This window comes from Crocuta crocuta, unplaced genomic scaffold, assembly GCF_008692635.1.
Source record: "Crocuta crocuta isolate KB4526 unplaced genomic scaffold, BGI_CrCroc_1.0 scaffold646, whole genome shotgun sequence".
In the NCBI taxonomy this organism is placed as follows: domain Eukaryota; kingdom Metazoa; phylum Chordata; class Mammalia; order Carnivora; family Hyaenidae; genus Crocuta; species Crocuta crocuta.
In genome coordinates, this window is record NW_027530851.1 from 730,629 (window position 1) to 757,926 (window position 27,298).

Sequence of the window (27,298 nt, forward strand, 5' to 3'; positions counted from 1 at the left end):
GTATACAATTACTAGGACAGTGAATAAAGTTGAAGAAGTGATGTCAGAATGGCTAAAGGGACATGGTATAAATATCTTGAGAGTCGTGGGAGACTAGAGAAACAAACTTCTTAAAAATCTTAGATTATTAGAACTATTCAAGAGGGATTTAATGGGTTCTGTATAGGTACTAAAGTACAATGCTAACTAAGAGTTTGAAGTTACATGGTGAGAGATATAAACTGATTATAAGGGAGAACTTTGTAATTGTAGGGCTGTTGAAACCTAGAATGAGCTATTCCAGGAGGTAGTAAAACTACAATTAGTGGAAGTATCCAAGCATAATCTGGATAAGCACTTGCTAATGCTGTAGAGGACATTTAAGCATGAAGTTGAATACTTTCTAAGATCCTTTCAGCCTGGAGAAATGTCTTTGAAACTGAATAAGAAAAGACTGTATAGAATCTATGCATGATACTATTTCAGAGTTGAGAGAGAACTACCTAGACTGGAATGTTTGGTGAGATCATTAAGGAAGGTTTGATTGAGTCTTTGTAGGACATAGAGGACTTGAATAGCAAAGTTGGAGTGAGCATGGTTATCACTGCAGATTAGGGTGTGTGTGGGGGTAAGATAGAAACCTCAGGAGAAGGATGAGGTAAATATAGCTTTTGACAGGGTTGGGACTAGGCCATGATGAAGACATAAGCCAGAAAGAAGTCACTGTTAGCAGTGCAGATATCAACTCTCCAGGGTCCGGGATTGGACAAAGCCAGTGCAGTTGAGTGGAGAAGGCGAGGGACAGATGAAACAAGACAGTAGTTTTGAATTGTGCCAATTGACGGAATTGGGGAGGCTGTGGGTGAAATGATTGATACAGCTTTCTAAATTTCCTCAAAAGTTAATTTTTTAAAGCCAGTGAGTTTGTTTTCCATTTTCTGTCTTGGAACTGATTTGTCTATTAGACCCATTTGTTTACTGTTTTTCTTTCTACCTTCATAATTGCATATATGTTATCCTCAATAGGAGTAGAAGGTGAGGAGACATTCCCATTCCTTTTGGCTCTCTTTAGCTTTAATAAAGGTTTGTGAAGACAGTTTGAAACTTGCCACCAAATTAAGCCTCTGGGTGGTCCTGGAAGCCACGGAAGACTGTTGGTGTTTTCAGCCTTGGCATCTTCTGTACCTCATGGCTCACAGAGCAGGAGTAATGTTTGAGAAGAGTGTTAATCATGTCTGTTGTGTGTCCCTCTATTTTTTATAAACTGACAAAACACTAAGCTGCTATTTAATTCTCATTGTTTCCTTTTATTCTTAGTTTAAGCAGTAACATTTTTTTTGTATATATGCTGATTTATAATTATTTCCATTCCACTTAAGAGACCATAGACCATTTGGTAGCTACGCTATCACTCTGGTCAGTCCGCTTTTCCTCAGCACATTGGTTTTTTTAAGTTCAGGGCATTCTATTCTTCCTTCATGGCTTCATACAAAGAATTATGGTTATTGGTCTTGAAGTAAAATCACTGACCATGTAGCATGGATTATCCCTAAGCTAAATTTATAATTTATCTTTTATCTTTGGCATTTTGGGTGTGTATGTATGTAAATGGTGAGCACCAGAACATTTCATCATATGTAATTTTTAGGTATGTTAAATATCCCTGAGGATATTTTGGTTGGCTTTATGTGGCTTCCTCCCCTAAAGAGTTCAATCTAGTGAAGATATAGTACATTCTTTTCCTTCTTTAATAATTTATAAACTCTCGAGTTTGTTGTCTACAGATTACATAATTGATTATAAATGAATAATGTGTGGAATGTACTCTATCTTTCTTATCTATCCCTGGAGCATGCCTATAAAAGCTCGACAGTCATAGAAGCTCAAGGATTTCTTCTTATCGATATCTATAAATAACAATTTACTGCCTTTTCTGTGCAAGAATAATACACTCTTCTGTTGTTCCTAAAGTTGCCCTTTCAGAGTATTTTCTAAGTATGTCACATCAAGCACTTTACAACTGTTCACTGACTTCTTGTGATCAGTATTACAGCACAAAAGCTCTGGTAACAGGTTTCTTCTTTACGAAAAGCCATCTGATATAAAGACCTAGTATTTATAAAGTCATTTTCTTGTAAAATAAAACATAGAAAACCGCATAAAAATAAAAACTATGACTGAATGAGTTTTTGTAAGTACCCACCACACAGGACAAGACAGGCACTTTGCCAGCCATCCCATGGTTCCTTACAAGGCTCAATCCCAGCCACAGCTGAGCCAGCTCCTCACCTCTATGAGTAATGGTTTTCATTACCTTCACCCCACATATGTTTTTTCATAGTTTTTTTTCCACTTCTATATACATTCTATATATGTTCTTAGACACTCTAGATTAGTCTCCTCTAATTTTTAAAGTAAATTCTTTAAAGTCTCTTTTAATCTGTGGGTTTGTCCCCTTTTCTTCACAGTTTATCTATTGAGGTACTCAGGCCGTTTGACTTGTAGTTTCACATTGTCTGCATTTTACTGATTGCATAGAAATGTCCTTTTCAGTTCAGCATGTTCTTTTGAATTGTTTTGTAAATTGGCAGCCAGATTCAGAGGCAAGTTTGATCCTTTGGCACCGGTAGAGGTTGTGCTTCATATTATTATAGGAGGTACAAAATCTCTTCCTCTCTCTCTTTTTTAAATCTTCATAGCCATCTATGCTTAATGTCTATATTCATTCCTAAAGGCTATAAATCTCATCTTCTAATACTATTATTTAGTTTGTATTAGTTTATATGAAGAGATCTTTCTCATCTACCTTTTGCTTCCCCGTGACATAGTTCATTAAGGAAAGGGATGATAAATGCTCAAATCTTTGCTTTAGTTATTGGTTTTCAATATAGTGAATTGATTCCTTATCATTCTCTGAAGGTGACAGATTCTTCTGGGTTTTTTTTTGTTATTATGAACTCATAGATTTACCTATTTGATTTCAGTTAATTGTAATTATTACTATTAAAACTCAAAGTATCCCATCTTTGGCTAGTGAAAACCTCTTCAAGTTGACCCCAGAATCCTTCTGATATGACTTCACCAGTTTTTAGTAGCTTTCTGCTGTCTGATATTGTGAGATACTCCCCTGTGATCCTGTACATTTTCTTCTCCAGACTCAATATCCTGGTTTGGTTTAGTGAGAGATTGAATTTCAGGACCATGATGTGGATGCTGGAAGATAGTCATTTTGTTAGACTTTTTCAGTAAACAGAACTAAGGGAAAATATGTATTTAGAGACAAAATACCTATGAGTCTTATGGATATTTCAAATCCAAGCCTAAAGATTTTCACTTACTGTTGTCTCTATTACAGTTTGTCAGGTACAGCTTTTTTTTTTTTTCCATGCTAACATTCTCTGTTCTCAGTGACACAGGAGAAGACAGAATGAGAATATTCCACAGTTACTCATTTTATAAAAATCCGATGGCATTTTGAATATTTGTAACATATCTCTGTTGTTAACATATAACAAGAACATGTTATACTGTCTCTCCTAAATCCCTTATTTACTTAGTTCTACAGGTAACTGTGTTTTTAATCACCATCCTAAAATTTGTCTGGAAGCAGAAAAGATCCTGAATAGGCAAAGCAATCCTGAAAAAGAAAACCAAAGCTGGAGGCATCACAATCCCGAACTTGAAAATTTATTACAAAACTGTAATCATCAAGACAGTATGGTACTGGCACAAAAACAGACACTCAGAACAATGGAACAGAATAGAGAACCCAGAAATGGACACACAAACATATGGCCAACTAATCTTCATCAGTAGAGTTATTAATGCCTCTAACTCTAATCAGATTTAGAGGTGAAAACCAGAACCAAGCCAAATCAGAAAACTCATCCTTAAAAATCTGTTTTTCCAGAAGCATTTCTGGTTACAAAATCATCTGATACAGATGATCAGTGTTCATACATGAAAAGCACATGTATATGTGTATACACACACACGCTTTTTCTTTTTTTAATCCTAAAAAGTTTTATTATAGGGAATTGGTTTGTGTGACTACGGGGTTGGCTAGGCAAGTCAGAAGTCTGTTGGTCAAACCTTTGGGAAGGGCAGGCGGGAGCATGCTACAGGCAGAAACTGGAGTTGGTATTTACAGGTGGAATTTCTTTTACTTCAGGGAAACCTCAGCTCTGCTTTTAAAACATTTCAACTAATTTAATCAAGTCTGCCCAAATTATCTAGGATAATCTCCCTTACTCAATGGGTTGTTGACTTCAGTTCCATCTACAAATTCCATCTTCAGTTCACAGGGACACCTCAGTTAGTGTTTGATTGAATAACTTGGGACTGTAGCCTAAACAAGCTGACATATCAAAAGACCATCACAGTTATTAAATGTGTTATTCTCTTAGGTATTGTTTTGATTATTATGTTCATAATATTGCTATTGTCAGAATTGAAAGTTAGAACTTTTGCACAATTATTTCATTAACACTCTCAGCATCTGTGTTGAATAGCAGGTATAAATAGATACCCCTGTTTTTAGTTACAAAGGTAGAGATATGAGAAGTAATGGGAAATTGTGGAGCTAACCAATGGTTGTTTTGGGACTTGACCTTGGGGATCATCCTCCACCAGGCATGGTTCAGTCTCCTCACTCCTTCCCCATTCTGTGGTTCCTCATATTGGTCACCTTCTCTCATTGCTGCAAAGATAACCTATGCTTTGTAGATTAAAATTTTTATTTTCTTGTTTAATAAACTAAATCTGTATTTTATTACATTTTGGTTAATGATTGATTCTAGTAATTTGTTACCCCCAGCACATTTTACCCTGCTTTTTATCAGAATTATATTTACTCCCTCCCTCTTTTGTCTGTGTCCAGTGTCATTTACCTTGTTCAGTCCTTTCACTGCCAAAGAGTAAAACTTTGGTGAACTGAGTATTTTCATGTTAGTGTAATTTTCCTAGAACACTATGTTCTTATTAAATGCTTAATCTATTGAAATAAATATAATAATTCCTAGTGGGTATAAGTGAGTGCTTTTCTCAAGATAGTAACATGATTCTAATTTTAGAAATGTTTAGACTTCCAAACCTTTCATTTTGTAATAAAAACCTTTCATGTTTCTAAAATTCTTGGTTAAGTTGTTCAATAATAAAAATAATAGTAATAATAATCATAATAATAATAGACAAGACTGGTAAGGAACCCCCAGGTCCTTGGAATTAATGTGGCTGGATTTTTATGATTCACTTCAACCTTTCTTAATTACATTGTGCAAATTTCCTTTGAGATTGGTTTTGGACAAAAGAGCCCATACTGACAAATCATATGCAGTCTTCTTAATGTATTCAACAGGAACCTAAATACCAATTGTAGGGAAATAGTCTCTTAACAGTTTCTCCAACTCTAAGAGATGGAAGGATCATATATCATCATGTGCCCAAGAAAGGCATTGTAAAATAAGTAAAATGATAAATGTAGTCTAATATTTTCTTCTAATCAACAGAATGAAATAATCCCTCAAGTAGTTTAAGAGACACATTATTTAATTTAAACGTAAACTGGGTTAATTTTATTCCCCAAGTTTTGAAAAGAAAAGCTGAGACAAACTGTATCATATTTTAACTGTACCATACTAACTTTTAGGAGTTGAAGCTGAAAGTAATGTGAAACCAAGTGTATATGTTATGTCCCTTAACAGGAAGTCCAGAAAGAGGGGGGCTCTACGAGTTGTTGATACCATGTCAGGCACTTGATCAAGAACCTGATTCTGTTTTTCTCCTTGATGTGCCATCCTCCATGTGTCAGCCTTACCCTCATGTTGGGTTCTCTCACATGGGCAAGTCTGCTCTTCTAGTTTGAGGCATAATATGGAGAATAAGAAAAGAGGACCCACTGTGTCTTCTCTAGAAGTATGAAAACCTTTTTGGAAGTGAATTGGCCTGTTTCTGGTGAATCTCATTGGCCAGAATCAGGGTACACAGCCATTTTTAGATCTTTCATTATTAATAGGAATAGGGCCCCCATGATTGTTTTCCACCAGTATGTCTTAAGGTGTAATATCTTGATTCATAACCCAGGGATCTTATAAAAATGCAGATTTTAATTCAGTAGGTCTAGAGTGATCTTAGGCTTAGCATTTCTAACAATCTGACAGGTGATTCTGATGCTACTAGTCTATAGATCACATTTTGAATAGCAAGAAGTTTGATTAGTAACATGGCTATCATAGGGGTGCTGGTGAGTGAGGCTCAGTTGGTTAAGCAGCCAACACTTAATTTCAGCATAGGTCATGATCTCATAGTTTGTGAGATCGAGCTCCGTGTCCGGCTCTGTACTGACAGTGTGGAGCCTGCTTAGAATTCTCTCTCTCTTCTCTCTCTCTCTCTCTCTCTCTCTGCCCTCCCACTTCTCAAAATAGATAAACATTAACAAGTAACCTGGCTATTATAGTTGTTGAGAATTAACCAATATTATCAGTATACCACTTCAAGGCACAAAATTAACTTGTCAAACACTGCATATGGCCTGCATGATGAAGCATATTAAGTTAAATTGAGAAGTAATAATACCCAGGGACTCTAATGCTTAGGGTTATTTGGTAAGTGACAGGTCTCAGCAACTTGTACTGGACACACAGCAAATTTAAGAAGGCATGACCAGGATAAGAGGAGTGGGGGAGAGAAAAAGGCAAAGTGTGAGCTTATAATCTTTGGCTCATATAATTTTGTGGTTCATTTCTCAGTAGAGTCGGGGATATTTACAATGGTGAAATCGCATAAAAAACTCAAAGCAGGATAAAGAGCCTGGAACTGAAGAATATAAAAGCAGCAAACTATATGCAAACATTGCTGCATAAGAAAGAGATTTAACATTACTTCTTACTTCTTCCTTCATGGCGCAACCCACCCTGCTAAATTGATAGCTTGTAGTCGGGCAAAGACCTATTATTTTGGATTATAAAAGAAAAGTTATCATTATTTTTGACTTCTGAAATGTACATGTCATCAATTGCTACTTTTAACTGTAATGCATTACTGGAACCTGAGTAAATAACGCAATGTCTAGTATAGGTTACATTTCTCATGGTACAATGCATTGATCAAGGATTTACAACAAATAATCCATTCATTGGACTGGACCTGTAATATAAACGAAAAAAACTGCTTTGGTTTAGTTTAGAGGAAATACTTCTGGATTTTGTGTCATCAAACCTGGTTTTCAGGTTTAACCCTGCTAATAACAGGCCCATATAACATTTCTAATCTTTCTGAATCCCAATTTTATGATCTTTAAATGGAAATAATTGTCCATAGGTTTTTTGAGCTAGCAGGGACAGAACCAAGATAGTAACATACATAACATCAGGAACATGGAGGCATTTATTAAATGATTATTGGAGAAAAGCCGTGTAATGGTATGATGCATGGTTGTTGCTATTTTAAGAGTAAATAGAATGTATACCTACTGTACTCATTAATTATATAAATAATATATATCCTATATAAGCATATGTATTTTGTACTTATGTAAGTATATTAATAAACACAAAGAGAAACTAATGTAATCAGCTTTGCTTACTCCTGGATCCCCTGAAGCAGAGCCATCAGTGTCTCTAAGTTGAGGGGTTTTTTTCTTTTTGTTTTGTTTTATCGTTTATTTTTGAGAGAGAGAGACACACACACACAGTGTGAGCAGGGGAGGGGCAGAGAGAAAGGGAGACACAGAGAATGAAGCAGGCTTCAGGCTTTGAGCTGTCAGCACACAGCCTGATGTGGGGCTGGAACCCATGAACTGGGAGATCGTGACCTGAGTGGAAGTCAGATGCTTAATTGACTGAGCCACCCAGGCACCCTATCTAAGTTGAGGTATTGTTCAGAAATAGTTTGGCATAACTGATCTCTAGATGTCTTTGAGGTTCTGTATTTATGTAACTTCCCTTTATCATTAATTTAAATCAATGTTTAATATATTTTGGTTATAATATGAAAGGTTTTACATGATTCTTGTCTCTAAAAACATCAGTCAATTTAATTCATTTTAACCAAGAACTTAATCTCCATTAAATAATATATTTGATGGCATAGAAGAAAAAATATATATGTGAGTTAAAGCCCTACCTTTAGGATGATTTTAGTATACAAAAAGGTAAAAGAGTATATATATAGAGAGAGAGAGAGGTGGGGGGGACATATATTAGAAGAGATTCAATTTGAGACTTTTAAGGCTGGTTGTAAAGTAAAGGGTCAAGTGAGGTCACATTGAAAATGCAGACGATGGAAGGAATGGGAGGAACACATGGTCGGCTATGGTTCTAGGGGAAGCTGTCAAAGCACGGAACGTGGATGTTTTAAGGTAGTAAGAGAGGCTATTGGGCATCACTGAGACCCAGGTGAGTTTTGGGATCGCTGAGAATACTCACAGGACTACAGTTGAGAGGACAATTTTGCCTGGTACAGGTAACTGTGATGGGAATGATACATGGGCATGCTGGGAATTCCAGAAATTGAGAGGTTGGTGAATAGGATCATGGAAGAGTGGTCTGTAAGGGAGGAACTGGATAATGTTGGCCTTCCCTGAAGGAGAGTAAGGCTGTAGGAGAAAACATGTCCCCCTTTGAGAAAAGTTTGGAGGAAAGGGATATCCTGAGATGAATGGTAATTAAGATGAAAAGATGAAATAATGATTATTGAGAAGGAAACATTACAAGGACTTAAAATCTCTTCACAAGGGAAGATGGACTTTTGAAAGCCATGACAGTAAGAGACATGGGGGGGTGTGTGCCTGCACAAGATAATTCAGAAGGCTGACTGGCCACAGGAATTGGCTGGTCTTGCAGAAGAACTGAGAAGTATAAATGGCAGAGAAGAAGATGGTGTAAGGTTGAGGGCAGTACTGGAGGGATAAGTTAGAGGAAGAAGAGTGAGAGTTGTGTGCAGGTAGAAAGAGTGCTAAGCACAGGACACCTTCTAGTTAGAAAGGTCATATCAAGTGATGTGATAATTGAAAAAAGCAGCCTGAGATTTGCATATGTAATAGATTTTTGTTTTTGTGGTTTGTAGGGAATGAGAATTTAGACTTGATTTATGGATATATACCTTAGGGCTTCTGAATATAGGAGCATTTTCTCTTCATTATTATCCAGGGGAATAATCAGAAATGTTGGTGCAAAAATCATGGAATAGGTGGGTCTTTCTCTCAAAAAAAAAAGGGGGGGGAGGGGGTTACTAAAGTATTAAAATGATCCTTTTACTATTTACTCCTTAAAAAACTACAAAGTATTCCAATTATAAAAATTATAGAAAACAGTAAGATGACCACTAATGTATCCACCACTAAATTTAAAAGAAGCTGACATTTTGCATTTTCATTTCATTTAATTAATTATTGTGAAGAAAAAATTTTTTTTGAGATTTAAACATGTATACAGGTATCTCAAGTCAGTGGAATAAGGGAGCTGGTTGTGATTGCTAATTGCTAATTTTTCAGTAATTTTAAGAGTCGATTGACATTTCATTGCTAATTTCAAAGTGACCATAAACACTCCTGTGTTTACACCACAGAAATTAAGACAGAATACAAATCAACATTTTATCATTTTGGTCAAGAACTAGCTGTTTAGCATTTTACCAGGACACTGCTGGTCCGAGTTTGCTTAGTTAAACTTCTACACTGTATTTTACTGAAAGGATAGGAAAATTTGGACCTTTCCCATGTTGAAGTATCCCCATATTGAAACAATTCTGAGTTCAACATTCGTGACATTAATGATTCAGATGTAGAAATGCAGACGAGGCATTGCTGAGTGGTAAGGTATATACACATCTTCAAATGAACAAGTTGGTAACATATTATCCTATAAAATGACTATCATTTTACATTTCCACTAGTAATTTTAGGAGCTTTGTTTCCTATATCAAGTAGTATGAAATGATGTTTTAAGTAGTATGAAAGCATACCAGGGATACTTAGCATTTGACCAACAACAAATGAAGGTAAGGATCATGACCCATTCTTTCTCATAGTTATGGCTTTTCTTTGCCCTTTGTGCTATCTTGTACATATAGATATTTTAGAATTTAGGTTGAGGATCTCTTTTCATGGGTATAAGACATACACATTTTCTCTTTTTATAGCCTGTCCATTTTTTGATAGGGTTGTTTGTCTTTTTTCTTATTGAACTGTGGAAGATCTTTACATAACCTGGCTATTTATCATTTGATGGATTATTTCCATGACAAATATCTTATCACAGTTTGCGGCTTGTTTTTTTTCCCACTTTATTTATGATGTCTTTCAACATATAGAAGTTACAAATTTTATTATAGTTGAATTTTCAACCATTTCTTTTATAGTTTACACTTCCTGGTCTTGTGTGAGGCACCCTGATATCATAAATATGCTTTTCAGTATTTCATTTTGAAAGTTGACAGATATGCTATTAGCAGTTAGGTTCTTTTGATTACTTCTCTTAAACGGTATAAATGGGCTGTCATTAATGCCAACGAGATAAAGTTTGCAAAGAGTACAGATTTTGGTTTGACTCTCAATTATTCTTTTTTGTCATTCTGTTGTTGATTATATGCTACACTTTTAGAATACTAGGATGCATTGGTCATGGTCTTGATCTTCTCATGGGGACACACCTATTACAGCACATGCAGTATACTATAGGGCTAAAGGCAGCTTCCATTGAGCTCATCGAAAAAAAGAGAGCAGTGAATTATATGCCATGGAGCTATTATCTATTCTGTTCATTCATATCTCTGAACTAGTTACAATTTTATGGAAAATAATAGTAATCTATAATGTCAGTGCTATACTCCTAAAGGATATCAATATAAGATACCAATATTTATTTCCTTGTTGTTGTTGTTGTTGTTGTTTTGGATTGAATTATAATGGTAAAAATTTGTGGTGCTACATAGACCTTTTCCTCCTAATGTAGGAACAAGAATAATTTATCACAGATACCAGTGGCTAAGATGCTTTAGATTTATGGAAATGTTAAGAACCTTTTTTTAAAGCTTGGTTTCTGCTTGCAGAGACGGAATGGAGAAGATATACCAGTAGCCCAGACGAAGAACATCAATCACAGAAGATTTGCTGCTTCCTTTAGATTGCAGGAAGTGACAAAAACTGACCAGGATTTGTATCGCTGTGTAACTCAGTCAGAACGAGGCTCTGGTGTGTCCAATTTCGCTCAACTTATCGTAAGAGGTAAAGTTGCTTTCACTTCCTGAAACAGCTTGGCTTTGTTAGAACAAAAGCAAACTTGCAGAGATATTGATTGATTTTTAAACCTGGTGCTCCTTGTGTCAAATCACCAAAAAGTTATATAAAAATTCTGCTAATGTCTGAATGTAAATTAAGGCTGTTGTAACTTTGTTGCACACAGTTTTAACCAGTGTTTTCTGTAGAAAGGAACGTTTTTTTAAAAGCTCTCATAAGGCTAACCATATAAAACACTTTATTCCATACTGTCACCATCCAGTTTGCATTTTCATTTTAGATGTCCTTTTCCTGCTTAAAATAGTTGCACAGATTTTGTTCTTTCACAGATACCACAAAGCATTGTGGCCATGAGTTCTAGGTGAAGTTCCAGTCCCCACATGGACCTGTAAATTTTAACAGTGTCAATACCCACTGGTAAATATTCACCAGTTCTGGCCCCCTAGAGAATCTTAGGAAGTTAGATTTGCTAAGAGGTCCTCCTTAATATTCTTGGATACTAAAGTCATTAGAGGAATTGCAAGGGAAATGACATATCAGTACATATCTACAGTGAATACTGGAGAAACAAGTATAAGTGCATGATGTGTATTAAATTCGTTCAAAATGTACTGGGTCCCTGATATATTCCATGCATTGTTCCAGGCTGTGCAGATAAAACTGTAAATAAAATATAAAGTCCCTGACCGTGTGGAGTTCAACACTGAGTATGTTAGGTATACTATATAGAAAAATACTGAAGATGTAGCATCAAGTTATGGTACATGTTATGAAGAAAAACAAACACTCAAAATAACGGAGATTAATATTTTAGTTAGAGTGACCTGGAAGACCTCTTTGATAGGTGGCAGTAGAGCTGAACCCTTAAAAATGAGTAATCTCTTTCCTATGTGAAAATGTAGAGGAAATACAGTTGAATAGACTCCAGCATCAATCAATAATGACACAAATGCAAATAATTATAAACCACCTAAGTCTCCTTAAGAAGTTTAGGAGATCCTAATAAGGTCTAACCTAGACTGAGATTTGTCCAAGGCATCAAGCAAGGTGTTTGTGAGCGAGTTTTCTTTGAGATGGGATCTAAAGGTTGAGAAAAGGCATCCAGGTGAGGGATGAGGTATGTGGATGTGGGCGCAGGGACGAGGGAAAGCAGTGCCAGAAGGAGTGCCAGGCAGAGGACAAGGGACGCGTCAAGGCCCAGAGGCTGGAAGCAGAACATGAGATAGATCCATATTCAAGTTAATCTGTTTTAAATCCTTGATATCAAATGTCTTTATATACTTTATTTCATTTTAAGATTTACTTGATTTTAATACTTTAACTTTTAATTCTTGGGAGAGAAGAAAATTGAAATTCAGACTATTTGATAATTGCCCAGAGCCATAGAAATCTAATAATTGACTGAACCAAAATTTAACCCTGCATTTCTTGACTCCTGATGTTGGGCTCATTCTTTTCCATCACAGCTTTATCTTATAACGTTACCAGCCCTTTACAGTGTTTTTTTCTTTAGTCATCTTATAGCTCATTAAAAAAAAGAGTTTGTCTTTGTAGATTGAATATAACTTACTTTAAATTTTTTTTAGCATTTATTTATTTTTTGAGAGAAAGAATGACAGAGTGTGAGTTAGGGAGGGGCAGAGAAAGAGGGAGACACAGAATCCAAAGCAGGCCCCAGGCTCCAACCTATCAGCACAGAGCCCGATGCAGGGCTTGACCTCACGAACAGCGAGATCATGACCTTAGCCAAAGTCAGACGCTTAACCGACTGAGCCACCCATATGTGCCCTGGATATGAGTTGTTTTAAATAAAACTTCTCTTGTGTCTCCAGAGTCAGCTCATAGGCTCTGCTTCAGTTCATGAAGTCACAACCCCAGTTAACTGAACAATAAGAAAGTATGATGCCGTTTCAGCGTTCAGTGCTCAGGCAACGTTCAGGCAGGGACAATTTTTATGTTCATAGATGCTTGCGTACTCCTCTCAATTGAGCCTGTGCTAGCATCTTTCTCACTTGAGCCTACTTCAGAAAGCCCAAAGGTGTCCTTGGGTAGTCTTCAGAGTGATTAGCATGCCTTGGCTACTGGAGGGTGTGTGTCCAGAAATCATCACGCCCACTGTGTCTGCAAGTAGTGTATATGCATTTGATACAGCCACTGAAGGAGCTGGTGGGTTCGAATAGTGCAGTTAGAGCCCTTTTGAACACCTTATAGTTATTTATATATATATATGTGTGTGCATTGTGTGTTTCTTATATAAGTATATATAATCTTTTGAATAAGTGGTCTTGTGGTGAATGCAACAGTTTATAGAAAGCAGAGTTGAAGCTTTCATCTGGGTGTTCCCTTTTAAAGATATAGTTCCTTTTTTCATATAGCTGTTTTATGTCTGTGTATTTTAGAAGCGATTTGTTTTGGCATTACTGGATCTCTCTTATTGATCTGAATCAAAAAGTAGATTTTATCATTTTATCAAAGTTTGTTTTTTTTTTAAAAAACCTGGACACAAATGTATTATGCCTGTGGTAGGAGTGTTGCTTGTGGAATAAATGTTTCGATAAGATATATAAAAGGAGAATCCTTGGATTTCATAGAAAATTTTGGCTTCTTTTTTTTCTTTTTTAAAGAACGCTCTGCCATTTAACCTGTAATCTTGCTTTCGACTATATGGGACCTTTTGGGTTAAAAGACTTTGAACTTTGCTATCCAGAATCTGCTAACATTTTAGAAACGTTTTGATAGTTTGGGGAGTTTTATTTTCTTTTCAACATATTTTCAGTTGTTACATATGTAATACTTACAGGTGATACTTCGCTTGCTGTTTTATTTGAAAAGTAATATAAAGCAATAATTTTTCTTGGCCATGCAAATAACCACCAAATAAATATTGTTAACAAAAAACCCCACCCTTTGGGGTCAGCTGTCCTGGTGTTAAAACAGTGCTGAAAATTAACTATGGTGACAGGTCCTGTCTCTCATTGGCAGTTTTAAAGCTGACATTCTGTTACTTTGATACAAAAGATGGTAATTTTAAAGGAAATTTTGAGGGCAGTGATATGAATCGTCTTTAATAAGAGCTGGCATAGTATTGCCTGTTGTCAAAAATGACCCAAGGGTAAGAGTTTATTAGTGCATTTTCTCCTAAACTGAAAGTGACAGGGCATGCTTAAGGCCCTTTTGCAAGTGTTTGTTACAAATGAAAATTTTACTGCAAAATTCTGGCGTTGAAGAGTATTGATCTCTGTGTTCCCAATGCCAGAAGAAGTAACAAAAAAAAAAAAAAAAAAAAAAAAAAAAAAAAAAAAAAAGAAAGAAAAAGAAAGAATAGTATGCTGAAACAGAATTTACTTTGTCATGACTTTAGCTTTGCTTTCAGATCATTTTGAGTAATGATAATGTCTTTAGCTTGTGGAAGCTGATCTTTATTGACAAAAAGTTTTTACAGAGATGAGATGAGGAACAGATGTTTTTGCTCAATGTTTCTACAAAATTGAAGTGTAAAAAATGTGAAGTATAGGTTTAAATGGTGTTTACAAGCTTCAAACTAAAAGTACTGACTTTGTAGTCTAAGTTACATAATAGATTTTCATCCTTTGCCTCATCCGCAATCTTCTTTCTTCTCCACCTCTCTAAATCAAGGGTCTATTTACATTTCGAAGCAACTGACCCACAAGAAACTTCTGTAAAATTCTGTCTACTACAACTGATGCTTGATTTCAATTCTATCTGTTAGTTATGCTTTTCTTGTGTTTTTATCTGTGAAGCTTGTTACATTTTAAGTTATTTAATGTGAAAAATACAGGGTTTTTGTTTGTCTCTTTCATTGGTTTGGTTTTTAAATTTTAGTGCCAGCTGTGAGCCATCATCAAAATGCTCTGGACATAATTCACTTAATATTTTTATCTATTCCTAATGAATACTGGTGACCTCTATCCATAGTGAAAGCCGGGTGGGTGGCTGAACCCAGTCTTACTCTGTGTGGGTGGACCTTTGCAACAATCTTTGGTGTTAAACATGATAAGGGATCTGGATTGTTGTTGATACTTCCCTTTGTAAGACAATTCAACCTAGCTTAAAAATAAGGGTACTTACTGACTTTTGTACCTGGAGGGTACAGATGTAGGTTTCAGGACTGGTTCATTTAGTTATGAAATATCAAAGTGCTTTCCAGTCCTTCTCTCTTAGTCCATAGTTTTGTCTTCTATCCTCAACAGGGGTCTCCTCAGGACCAGAGGCTAACAGTATAGATACATACTTCTTTGATCTCATCCACTTGGGATAGAGAGGTTACCACCTCCCATAAGTATCAAAAGTTGCATGGTTGCCTGTGGAAAGACAACTGCAACGTCCAGTAGAGAACATTTGTACATGGGTTTCCAGAGTATAAGCAGTGTTATTCAGAGAGAGTTATTAATTCTATTCAGGTAAGATAGGAACTGTGGAAATATTTTAAAAGAGTGTATAATTTAATTTTGAAGGACATACACTGTGGAATTTTGTCATGCGGGAGAAATGTGTTCTCATAATAAGTGGGACAAGTATGGAGTGGGATCATAGCTTATTTGGTGAATGGCATGCTGTTAATGGAATCACTTGCTCGGAGCCAGTTACTCACCACACAGGTGGAAAAGGAAGGAAGTCCAAAGTAACTGCATGTCCCTTTGGACTTTTCTTTTCTTTCTTCTTTTTTATAATATGTTTATTTTTTAAGTATTTTAAAAAATGTCTATTTTTGAGAGAGAAAGAGAGTGCACATGTGTGTACAAGCAGGGGAGGGGCAGAGAGAAAAGGGGACACAGAATGTGAAGCAGGCTCCAGGCTTCAAGCTGTCGGCTCAGAGCTGGACATGGGGCAGTAATCCTGGAACCGTGAGATCATGACCTGAGCCGCAGTACGACCCTCAACTGACTGAGCCACCCAGGTGCCCTTCCATTTGGACTTTTCAAGTTCTGTTCTTATTGAAATCATTTGTAGTTTTTGAAACTCTGTTTCATCCATTTTTGTACACCATTATTTCAAACACTTATTTCCTATTAATTTTCCTCCTCCTCTGGGTTTTCTTAGTCTCCTGCATCAGAGCCCATCTAGTTTATCTTCATTTGCTACAGCATCTCCCACAATATTTTTGGGTAGACGGGTAGACGATTGATACTTCTCTAACAATTAATAAATGCAATTATTTTGCCGAAGTCACGGAGGGAGGACTGAGACAAACTAAGACAAAGGGGGTGGTTGATGAGCCGGGTGCTGCCTCACCCACACATGGTGTGGAGATCTCTGGGATCCAGGAAAGGGTCATAGCACCTTTTTTTGTAGTGTCTAAATGTGTCTCTCCTCTATGAACTAGTAAGGATGACTTTAAGTTTGGCATGGATTTCTTTCACTTAAAAATAATTTTGACATGATCAATATGTTGACTATGTTTCTAGTCCTTTTGTATAGAATATTAAAAATTAGGTCTGAATATTTCATTTAAATACCTGAAGCCAGGACATTTGGGAAGTGGAAAACGCGAGATATTCATACTTTTGTTCATTGGTGGTTGAAGGGATTTCTGGCTCGAATCCTTCAGCACGCTGCTTAATACTCCATGCTATTGACTGTTAACTACTTTTCACAGCACAGCTGTCAGACTTAATGCATTCATAAAAAGATCCTTTTTCTTTATGGTGACTTGAATATCCCTTTTTCTTGCTTCTGTTGTGAAAACTAGTCACCTTGACAGGAAGTTTGGAGTTATCTGGGAGAATTCAGTTTAAACATCTATATTTTATGAAATCTGAACTGTAATGAAAGTCTAAGAGCATGTGAATTAACAACTTCCTGCCCCTATACAGTTAGGAAAGCACATACAGTCAAGTCGGGCACCAAAATGTCTCAAATTTGGCAGAGGCTCCAAAAGTTGCATGCTTTAACATTTTACTTTGCTACCCTTGAGTATGATAAAAGAAACATTTGGAGTCTCCTCTCATTCATTGTAGCTGCTTATAATTCAGGTGATTCAATGTACAAGATGTCTGGTACATTTTTAAACTCTAAATGAGCAAAAGGATACTAGATGTCCTCATTTTAGGCAGTATGTTATTACAGAAACTCTGTTTCATCCATTTTTGTACACCATTATTTCAAATACTTCTTTCGTATTAATTTCCTCCTCCTCTGGGTTTTCTTAGTCTCCTTCATGAAAATGGTAGAGTGCAGTGCTGATTTTGCCCACACGGTCATTTTCATGTTATTTGTTTTGTTAGTTTTAAAAATAAAAATGCAATCAGTTCTTCCCCATAGGATTTTTGAGTGTATTGTCATAGGTGATTCATGTGCAGAGCTCTACATAATGTTTAGCAGTTGAGGTGCTGGTCACTGTCTTTTATAGTGAATCTTGGGGGAGTTTGCTTTTGTTGGAGCTGCTTCATAAGAATTTGAGAAAGATCAAAGAGGAAGCAGAATGATTTGCATGCCGAAGAATTCTTTCTGTGAACTCCAGGGAATTTGATTTCAGAGCACTATTCTTAAGCCTGTACTTTCCTTGAGAGTTTGTGATAAATGTAATTTGGGTCCATTTCTTACAGAAGACTTCTATTAACTTCACCAACTAACAGTGTCTTTGTAATTTATATTCCCTTCCCTGCTGACTATTTTTCTTTCCCTTACCCCAAACTAAAAAGGAAGCAATGAAGTCACTTTGCAACTGCATTGGAAAATCAGCTAGCCGCCTTTATTGAGTATTTAAAATGGTTAAGTAATAGGCATCAGGAAATTGCAAAGAAACAGCAGACATTGTTCCAGTTCTCAAGCAATTTATAATCTAATTAATTTTATAGAAGATATAGAAGTATTAAATGTGTTGGGACAGACTTTTGACTTTGATTTTGGTCACATTTCTAATTCTACAGGAAAAAGTAAGACCCTCTAACAAAAAGAAGATACCGTATCTAAGGAGCTATTCCATTAAAACCCTCTAGTAAGCACTATTTTGGTAAATAATGTTGTACTGTGAGAGTCTGATAGAATGTTAAACAGAAGTTCTATAGCTGACATTGAAGTCAATTAGTGAGGCAGAGAGCTAATTCATAGTATTTTTAGCAGTACAATGAGTAAAGATGGCAATGTAAAGGTTGTGGAGGTATGTGGGACATTAATTCATGAGTCATAATTCTCAAGTCTCCTCTCCCACCACTTCATCTTCCAGAGTCAATAGTAGTAGGCTTCTGTTACCAGTGTTAATACTGACGTGTGAGTTTTGGTGGTTAGCTTTCTACAGTTAACATAAACTGTTTACCACTGAGATGTTCACATCCTTTTAAAAGCTAGCAAATACACGTTCCGTTTACTAGTAAAATGTCATCAGCGTCCTGACTTACTAATAATACAAACTAAGAAATACACAGAAAACAGAAAACATTCACAAAATGTTAGGTAGAAATCAAATATTCAGTAAATCAGTCAAAACCAACTTGTTTCACAAAGTTTATCATTTTACTGAAAAAGCACTTTTCTTTCCATCTGGGTTAATATAAATCATGTTATTTCCTTTTCTAAGAAACATTTAGTCTAGAAAGAATTAAAAACATTCATAAAGCCAACATAAATAAGAACAGGTAAACATTTATATTTTGTTAGCCCTCGGCATGGATCGCATTTACTTCATAGTGATCAGTTTTTATGAAATAGAAAAAGTTGTACCATTCTGGTGTTTAAAGTGAGGGTTGAGAATGAGAATTGAACAGAGATTAAATAATCATGGCAAAATGCGGGCAGTTTTTCTTAACATGTAAATCCATGACAACTTCTCTTTATACCACTTTATCTTAGCTCCAGTGTTTGTTTTTTGGAAAAATCATGACTTACAGATGTGTTCTCATTTCTTACCAGGTAAAGGACAGGGTTACTTCTAAATTTAGGATGTACTTTGGAAGTTAACTTTGCTTTGCTCTCATTTTCTGCTTTCTGAACCCTAAACTAAGAAAATATTTTGTTGTCTTTCTGCAGTATCGCACAATTTGGAATCAGATTTAGTGGTTATGGCGCAGAATCTGTCATTGTGTTAAAACAAACAAACAACAACTGCATAGTTACCTGTTCCCTTGTTAGGAAGAAATTTTACCCACATGGTTATTTACATCTTCCTAATTGCCATTGGTGTTTTCTTTCATCTTCAAATACATATGGAGGAGTCCATTGCTGCTTTCACGTTTCCTGTTACCCTCCAACAGCTTCCCTTCACATCAAGGGGGAAAGAAATCACAGCTCTTTCCTGATACAAAAGGCCTTAAATGAAATATCCACGGGTATCAATCAAAATTTATTTCCTGTCACTCACCTCCTTTCTCAGTCCACCACAGACATACTGAATCCTCCACACATACCCCTGCCTCAAGGCCTTTGCTTTTGTTGTTTCCCCCACCTGCACTTCTTCTCCTTTCAAATATATGCATGCTTTCATATTCCTATTTTATATTATTTCATGTCCTTATTTCACATTCATTCTGGTTTCTTCCCAATTTTTTTTTCAAAATACCTGAAGGCCAAATGATAGTTATTTTCTAGAACAGGAGAGTATTATCAATTTTGTTTTATACATTTCTTCTCCAGAATTATTTAGCTCTTTATGTAATGTCTTCTATTAGTATGTGCAGAACAAATATTTGCACAAGACAATAGCCTCAAATACGTTTGCAGGGTTGAGATACTGTAAACAGAAATAATGTGTATTAATTGGTGATTTCCTTCATTTGTCTGAATTTTATTACATATCCTCTGGGTGCCCAGTACTTTGTTTACCTTCACTGCCATCACTTCCATTGAGTCACCTGCTTCTATAAAAAGCCCCCTCATTGCTCTCCCCACATCAACACCTACCTCCTCCAAGTCAGTATTCCCACGGCAGTCAGACTACTTGGACTACACAAAGTCAGTCAAACTGTGCTCCCCAGGTTCTCATGGGATTTTGTTCATGAAGAAGGAAAAAAATGGGTGTAAGTGAGAGATTTATTTGAAAAGGCAGTTTTCACATATATTACTGTATCTCATCATAGTGTCCAAGGCCACCTTCATCTGTTTCTGCCCCGGTCAGTCCTTCATGAGACGCTCCCTTGCTCACCAAACTCTAGCAACACTGGCTTGGTTTCACTGGCTTTAACACAGCATGCTGTCTTCCACCTTAAAGCCTCAGCTTTTTCTGCCTGTGGCATTTCTATATTAGTCTTCATAAGAGAAAAAATGTGTTCCTAACATCTGCCTCCATCACTAGACTTAGAACGACAAGGACTATCCCCTTTGCTCCTTCATTGCTGTGTCTCTATAGATAGCACCTTGGCCAATACCCAGCAGATAGAGTCAAATGATTGTTGCTGAAGAAACAAAAAGAACATGGGTTGTAGAATGCCTTATGAAAAGCATGGATTTAATCTGTAGAGCAGATTACTGCTGTTGGTGGGCAGGGAATGCCCTGGGGAGGAGATGGAGTTTCATCATACCACTGATGGAGGGCGGGATCTTGATAGCTGGAGGTAAGGAATTTAAGCAGAAGGTATGGGAAACCATGTGCTCTTGTGAACAGTGTTAAATATTGACTACGGCATCGTGTTTTCCAGCGGAAGAGTCTAAGATGAACCTGAAAGTACACTTTGAGGCCTAATTGTGGAGGAATTTGAATCCAGGCTAAGAAATAGAAATACATTTTGTAATCTGATTTGATTTGGGGACTTTGGGGAGTTTTGAAGTAGGTTACTCGTGTTCATAATTGTCTTAGAAAACCAGAATGGGGGATGATTCAGAGAACAGTGACTTTCCATGGAGTCAGTTGAAGGGACTCTAACAGTCATAAAAGCTTGAGATGGTGAGGTGTTCTTGGGGGGAGTATTTGTTGGAAAGAGCAAGTCGAGGGTGAGAGATGATGACAGGGGAAGGAACAATCAGCTTGGTGTTCTAGGTGCAATATATGGTATTATGGACAGAAATCAGAAGATTTGTAGAAAAACTTTTAATAGCATAGATCATAATTTCAATTGTAAGCTTTTGGTTGTGTTACTAACAGAGACCGTTTTAAAATCTTTAGGCATGCTGGGAAAGGTTTTGACTAATTATAGGATGTCAAATAGGGATTCAACACAAGACAAATGAAACAATAAGTACTCAATGCACAGAAACACTTTTGTATTTTGTAAGCTCCCATTTCATAGACTTTAGCCAATATTATTATAATTTTTCATGTTGTTAAACTTAGTATAAAAGCAGATGTATTCAATTAAATGGAAAATTTAGAAAGACAACCCTGTTTAGAGATACTGTCTTTTTTTCTTTATTCCTGACATGATCCACATTAAAAAAAAAAAACACACACACACATGGAAAACATATCATGTGTAAATATTTTTTCACTGCTGGTTCATTGGATTTGAGGCTAAGTGAAATGCTTTCTTTCTGTTGCATGTAAAAACTATTCTTCATAGAAATAAGACAAGCTCTCTAAAGATTTCACTTTCTCTGCTCTTCAGAATTTGATTGTCCCTGATTTTAATGTTCCTAAACACACCTTTTTCTTGCAGCAGTGTATTAAAACATTAGAAGGAGGGGTATTTTCTAAGACATTGGTCCAGCTGCATTTCTCCATCCTAAAAGAATGCTATTCACTGCAGCAGGTGGTTTAAAAATATTTACCTAAGAGTAGATAAAGTGTTCTCATCTGCAGTAATTTTCCTATCTTAAAAATCCCCACCAGGTTTGACTTTTTTTGTATTGTGCAGGATTGTTCAAAAGTAGTTTCCATGACCAGACTGGTTGATGCATGGTAATGATGAAAAGCGGGGTGTTTGGGATTCAACGTAGATGGCAGAAATGCAAGATGTCAGAGAAGTCATATATTAAAGAGAATTTGAATTGGAAACCGAATCCCAATCTGCCACTGGGAACATTTTGATCATTTTGATTTATTAAACATTTATAACAGCATTCAGATGGAGCGGAATTAAAACCCTTTAGTCTTGGATAGTTTACTGTATGCCAACCACTATGTAATGGGTATCATCTTTGAAGGTTCTCTTAGAAGGGAAGAAGGGAAAGATGGGTGTGAGAGATTTATTTTTAAAGGCAGTTTTTGCAAGTTTTATCGTATCTAACTTTGAATTCTTTTCTTTTGTTTGTATTGTGTTTAGGATAAACACGTTTTGCAATTTCAACATATTAAGTAATTTAAAGTTCTTATTTTTACTTCAAACATATTTGAAACTGATTAATAAATTTTAGACCGAAATATTGCCTTTGTATACATGTTACAGCTACCTTTTCAGTGGGTATACCCTTTGTATGCAGAGGCATCGATGTCTGCTATTATCTATGTTTGTATTTCTGAGTTTTATGGATAAATATTTACAAATATTAATCAAATTGAAATTTGAATGCAATTCTGAAGCCTAACTTATAAAACATTTCCCTACAACTACTGGAATTCTATGACTCGGGACTTTTAAAAATTGTCTTTTGGCATCAGCAAAGGTGAAGAGTCTTTTCTGAACAGTGGCTCCATAATGAAGAGAAATCAATTTGTATTAGAAAAGCACTGTAGATTGAAGGTATTACAAGTTCACACTTGGTTTTGCAGCCGGCAGAGGGTACTTAGTTGTGAATCAGGAATGATGCAAAAGATGGATGAGACAGAGTTCAAGGAGCAGTAATGTGAAGGTCCATGACTATCATTTCAGGCTGTCTCTGCAGGAATGATGGATGGTTTGGTGGCAAGTAATAATACCAGATGATGAGAGATGCATCTCAGCATCTTGAGTCACTACGTACTGGCTACCTGTTGGAGTTCTGGGGCATAATGATTCCTGATTTGCAACCAAACGGGTTTGCCACATTTAGCAACCCAGATTTTTGGCAGCTGTGAAGGAAGCAAGTAGCGTATCAAACACTCCAGCACATTGTAAATTTAATTACCTCATATTTATGCATAGTAGCTGTTGACGGGATCTTGTAAGCTATGCTAATATGGTAGGTAATTTGTTACCTCCAGAAATCACTTTCCATGTGTCTTCTGATCATTATCATGAAACATGATAAATGATCCAGCCCATGAGGTATAAATGAAAATGAAATGGATAATTGGATTCTATGTCTAAATTGTGGCTAGAATAGTCACAACAATTATAATTGAATTTATCTCATAAAAATGTGTCTGGCAATATTTTAGTGACCTTTTGCCATCTTGAGCATAAGGTGTTAAATGAAATTACTCTTAAGATGATTATAAAAAATTTATAACAATTATTTTTTAAGAAGTATCCAACACTGTAAATTTTCTCTTTACCTGCCTAAAATTTTAAAGTATCTTGTTTATTTACAATGGGCTTAGGCAATTGATACTGATAATCTTCTTTTGATACTGAAAATACAACATTTTGTTGATACCCATGCCTTTATTGAATATAATTGAAGATGTTTTTATAAGTATCTTTTATTATTAGTAGCACATGTCTTCCTGCCGGGTTATAGAAGTATACCCTTTTGCTGAATGTGTGTGCTTTCTTTGATTCTTATAAGGAATGTATCTGAAATACCAAATAAAATAGTTTGTTTTAAATATCACTAGTTTTACCCTTTCCATCTTTTGTCTCTTCAATTCACTTTAAATAGCAAAAATTATTTTATTATAAACATAAGAGCACTCTTAATATTTTATTGATTTGATTAACATTTTTGAGCAGTTATTGTAGGTTAATCCTTATATTTGTTGTTAGTAACAATGAGTGAGACACGTAATCTTTGGGATCTTATAATTTTCATATGTAGCTGTGGCAATATCTAGTCATGAAGTTATAACATTCTATAATGTTTTCTTTCTACCTGATACTAATTCCTTCCTCTCTTTCTTTCCATGAGGGGGCTAAGAAAACTTCCATTTGCTTAGAAGAAAGACTTCTCCCTTCCATTTCCAACTAAAGAAGGAACTCTCAACATTTAGTTAATAGCAAGATGGAAACTGAAAAGTTATCTGGAGGGTTGGTGAGGGGTGATGAGGGTGGTGGAGGGTAGTGGCTCATTTAGTTAAATGTCTGACCCCTGATCTCAGCTCAGTTCTCAAGCTCAGTGTTGTGAGTTTTAGCCCCACATTATGCCCCGCACTAAGTTATCTGGAAATATGGCTTTTCTTTTAAATTAAATATGTCAGTAAGCAAGTCATGTCCCTAGAGACCTGGTTTTCCACTAAAATTTCATGCTTAAAGTATCTGCACTTACAATGTACATTGGTGATGAAGGTAGCTGAGCATAAGCTAATTTTAGTAACTGATGGAACAAGGCATAATGAACATGATTAAGACATTTATTTATGGTAAATATAAATTAAATAAAACAATGTAAATGTTCAGTATAAGTTAATAAAAATGCAACCATTGTAATACATTTACAGTGTTCTAGGTGCTGTTATAGAAGGTTTACATACATTGTTTCTCTAGTTTCATGACACCTCTTAATATCCCCATTTTACCCCCAGGAAACCTGAGGCTGGCAGGTAGAGTTGCTCAGGCCATGTGGCTCTAAGGGGCTGGCCTCACATTGTAACCCAAGTCTGACTCTAGAGCTCACACTCTTCTTTCACCACACAACAGTAACATTCTGCAGTACATAAACTAACTGCATGTGCATAGTGGTATTTAGAAAAACACTACTTGAAGCAAGATTTAGATAAATATCAGTAAGAAACAGATTTGTGAGCTTTCTTGTTTTTCAGTCATTCCAACTACTCTGTAACTGTGATTATTCTACTGTCATTTTGGAAACAATGCATTTATTTGTTTGACAGCTGTTTTTAACTACATCTTGTCCTGACAAAAGTAGTATTATAGCTACAACCTACCATTTTATTTTATTTTATTTTTTATATAATATAACCTACCCTTTTATAGCAGTGGTCCTCAATAGAGGAGCAGAAGGTGTATAACCCTCTTTAAATCAAATGCAGAGTCTTTAAAGAACTATGATTCCCGCATGTTCCTTTCCCAGATTCTGTTATACTAATAGAAATGGGCACACACAAGCAAATGTACGTGCTCTCTCAACCTACATTCCAGCAAGCCTGGCAGGGTTTTGTTGGAATCTAGGCAGAAGCTGGCATGTGTGTGGTTTCAAAAAGCAAAGAAACTATTGTGATATTCCTCCTGCATTCTTCTTTTTCTCTTTCCTGAGCATTTTTAGATTTTATGCAAAGAATTATGAATTGCTTCTGTAGCTCTACAAAAACTTTGGGAGTATGTTCCACGTCTTTAATAATATCATATGATTGTTTGGATTTCAAAGCTTCTCTGTAGAAGAAAAGTATCGATCAGAATTACATAGCCTACATTCTTTCTGGTCTCACAGTGTTTGGTAATCACAGAAGGTCCATCAGCACTTATTGTTAATTTCACATGAATATTAACACTTCAGATTGCCTTCCAGACTTTTCTGTGGTCCAGCCATGGAAATGAAAATCTGAGATTCTATAGCTTATTTTTATTTTCCTTTCTTTACAGATTACCTCTATTATCTTATTATTTTCAGCTTTGTTGTAATAAGTTTGGGAAAGTCTTTTATCCTTTTTTTTTTTTTTTTTTTTTTTTTTTTTTTTTAATTTTAGAGAGTGTGTGAGTAGGGAAGAGGGACAGAAGGAGGTGGAGGAGGAAGAGAGAGACCCAAGCAGGCTCCATGCTCAGCATGGGAGCTGGATTTAGGGCTCAATCCTATGACCAGAAGATCATGACCCCAGCTTAAATCAAAAGTCAGATGCTCAACCAAGTGAACCACCCAGGCACCCCTAGAAAACTTTTAATGTATGCTCTGGAGGAAGTTTTCTTCTCCACTTACTCTATTTTTATATTCAAGGTAGGGGTGATCTTGGGCCCTTTATGTTGAAAGACAAATCATGGACCAAGTTCCCTTCTTTTTCAAACAAATCACTTGCAGAGTAGCTCCATTTCTGTGTTTGCTACCGGAGTTAAAATCTAGGCATATGTTTATTAGATGAACTCACAGAGTTATTCTGTGAACAGTGGCAGTGCAATCAAAGTTTAAATAATGTCAGGACACTAATGATGACCTAAAACTGGCATGATTCCAGAATGATGTCAAATAAAAGAAAATTATACTAGAGAGATGCTATGGGAAATGTATGAACTGTACAAAAATAGCATTTATATATAAATGCATTCAAATAAATATTTCTCAAGAAGTTATTGTTACAAAGCAGAAGATAAGTTTATTTACTTGATGTCCTTATGTGATGGAATGACCTCATAATATACAAAGGTGACTATATAGAACTCAACTACTCGATCCAAGATGAATTTGATGGATCGTCCATCATAAAGACAGGAAGATTTTAATGCCTAAACTTCTGCACATAGACATTCTTCTTGTCTCTTTTTCAGTGATTTAGGAATTTTCAAGAGAAATTTTGACTAAATTATATTTTTTCCACAAATACAGACTTAAAATTTTTAAATCTCAATTAGGATGAGATTCACACTGTATTAATGCCCCTTGACTTGTGTGTGGAGGTGTGTTTCTCCATAGGAGATTTGGCCCAATTAGATACATAGTTACCTTTCTCCTTATCTGTATGTTAATTTCTCATTTAAGTATAATGTAGACATACAGAAAATTGTACATTAAAAAACATAGCTTGATAAATGTTTAGCTTGATGAATTTTCTGACACCAAATATACCCATAATCCACATATGAAAGGTAGATTACCAGCACCCCACAAGTCTACCTTACTCCCTCCCAGTCACCACCCCCCAGTCCCCCAAGATGACCACTGTCTCTGGCTTCTAACAGGAATCTCTAACTTAGGCCAGAGGAATTCTGTAGTTTACTGGCTTACCTCTCCAACATTAAGTTTCTGAAACTCATTTGACCTCACTGTTGTAAAATATTACATCTTGTGACAGTGCCACAATCTATTCATTTTATTGATTTTAGGCATATAATTTATTTTCACTTTGAGCTATTTATAATAGGGGTATGTGAATATTCTAGTATATCTAGTGGAACAGATGTACTCATTTTTTGGGGGATCCTATAACAGGAAGTAGAATTTCCACTTAATAGGATA

The 27,298-nt window shown here is 35.9% G+C and overlaps 1 protein-coding gene across 3 annotated transcripts in view; it reads left to right on the forward strand.

The window, feature by feature from the left end:
* The window catches only part of PTPRK (protein tyrosine phosphatase receptor type K), a 421,190-nt gene that overhangs the window by 159,244 nt on the left and 234,648 nt on the right, over positions 1 to 27,298 (forward strand). For all 3 annotated transcript variants that reach the window (XM_077769421.1, XM_077769423.1, XM_077769422.1), the window contains exon 5: positions 11,026 to 11,200. In XM_077769421.1, the coding sequence (XP_077625547.1) occupies positions 11,026 to 11,200 (175 nt within the window). The remainder of the gene's footprint in view (positions 1 to 11,025; positions 11,201 to 27,298) is intronic.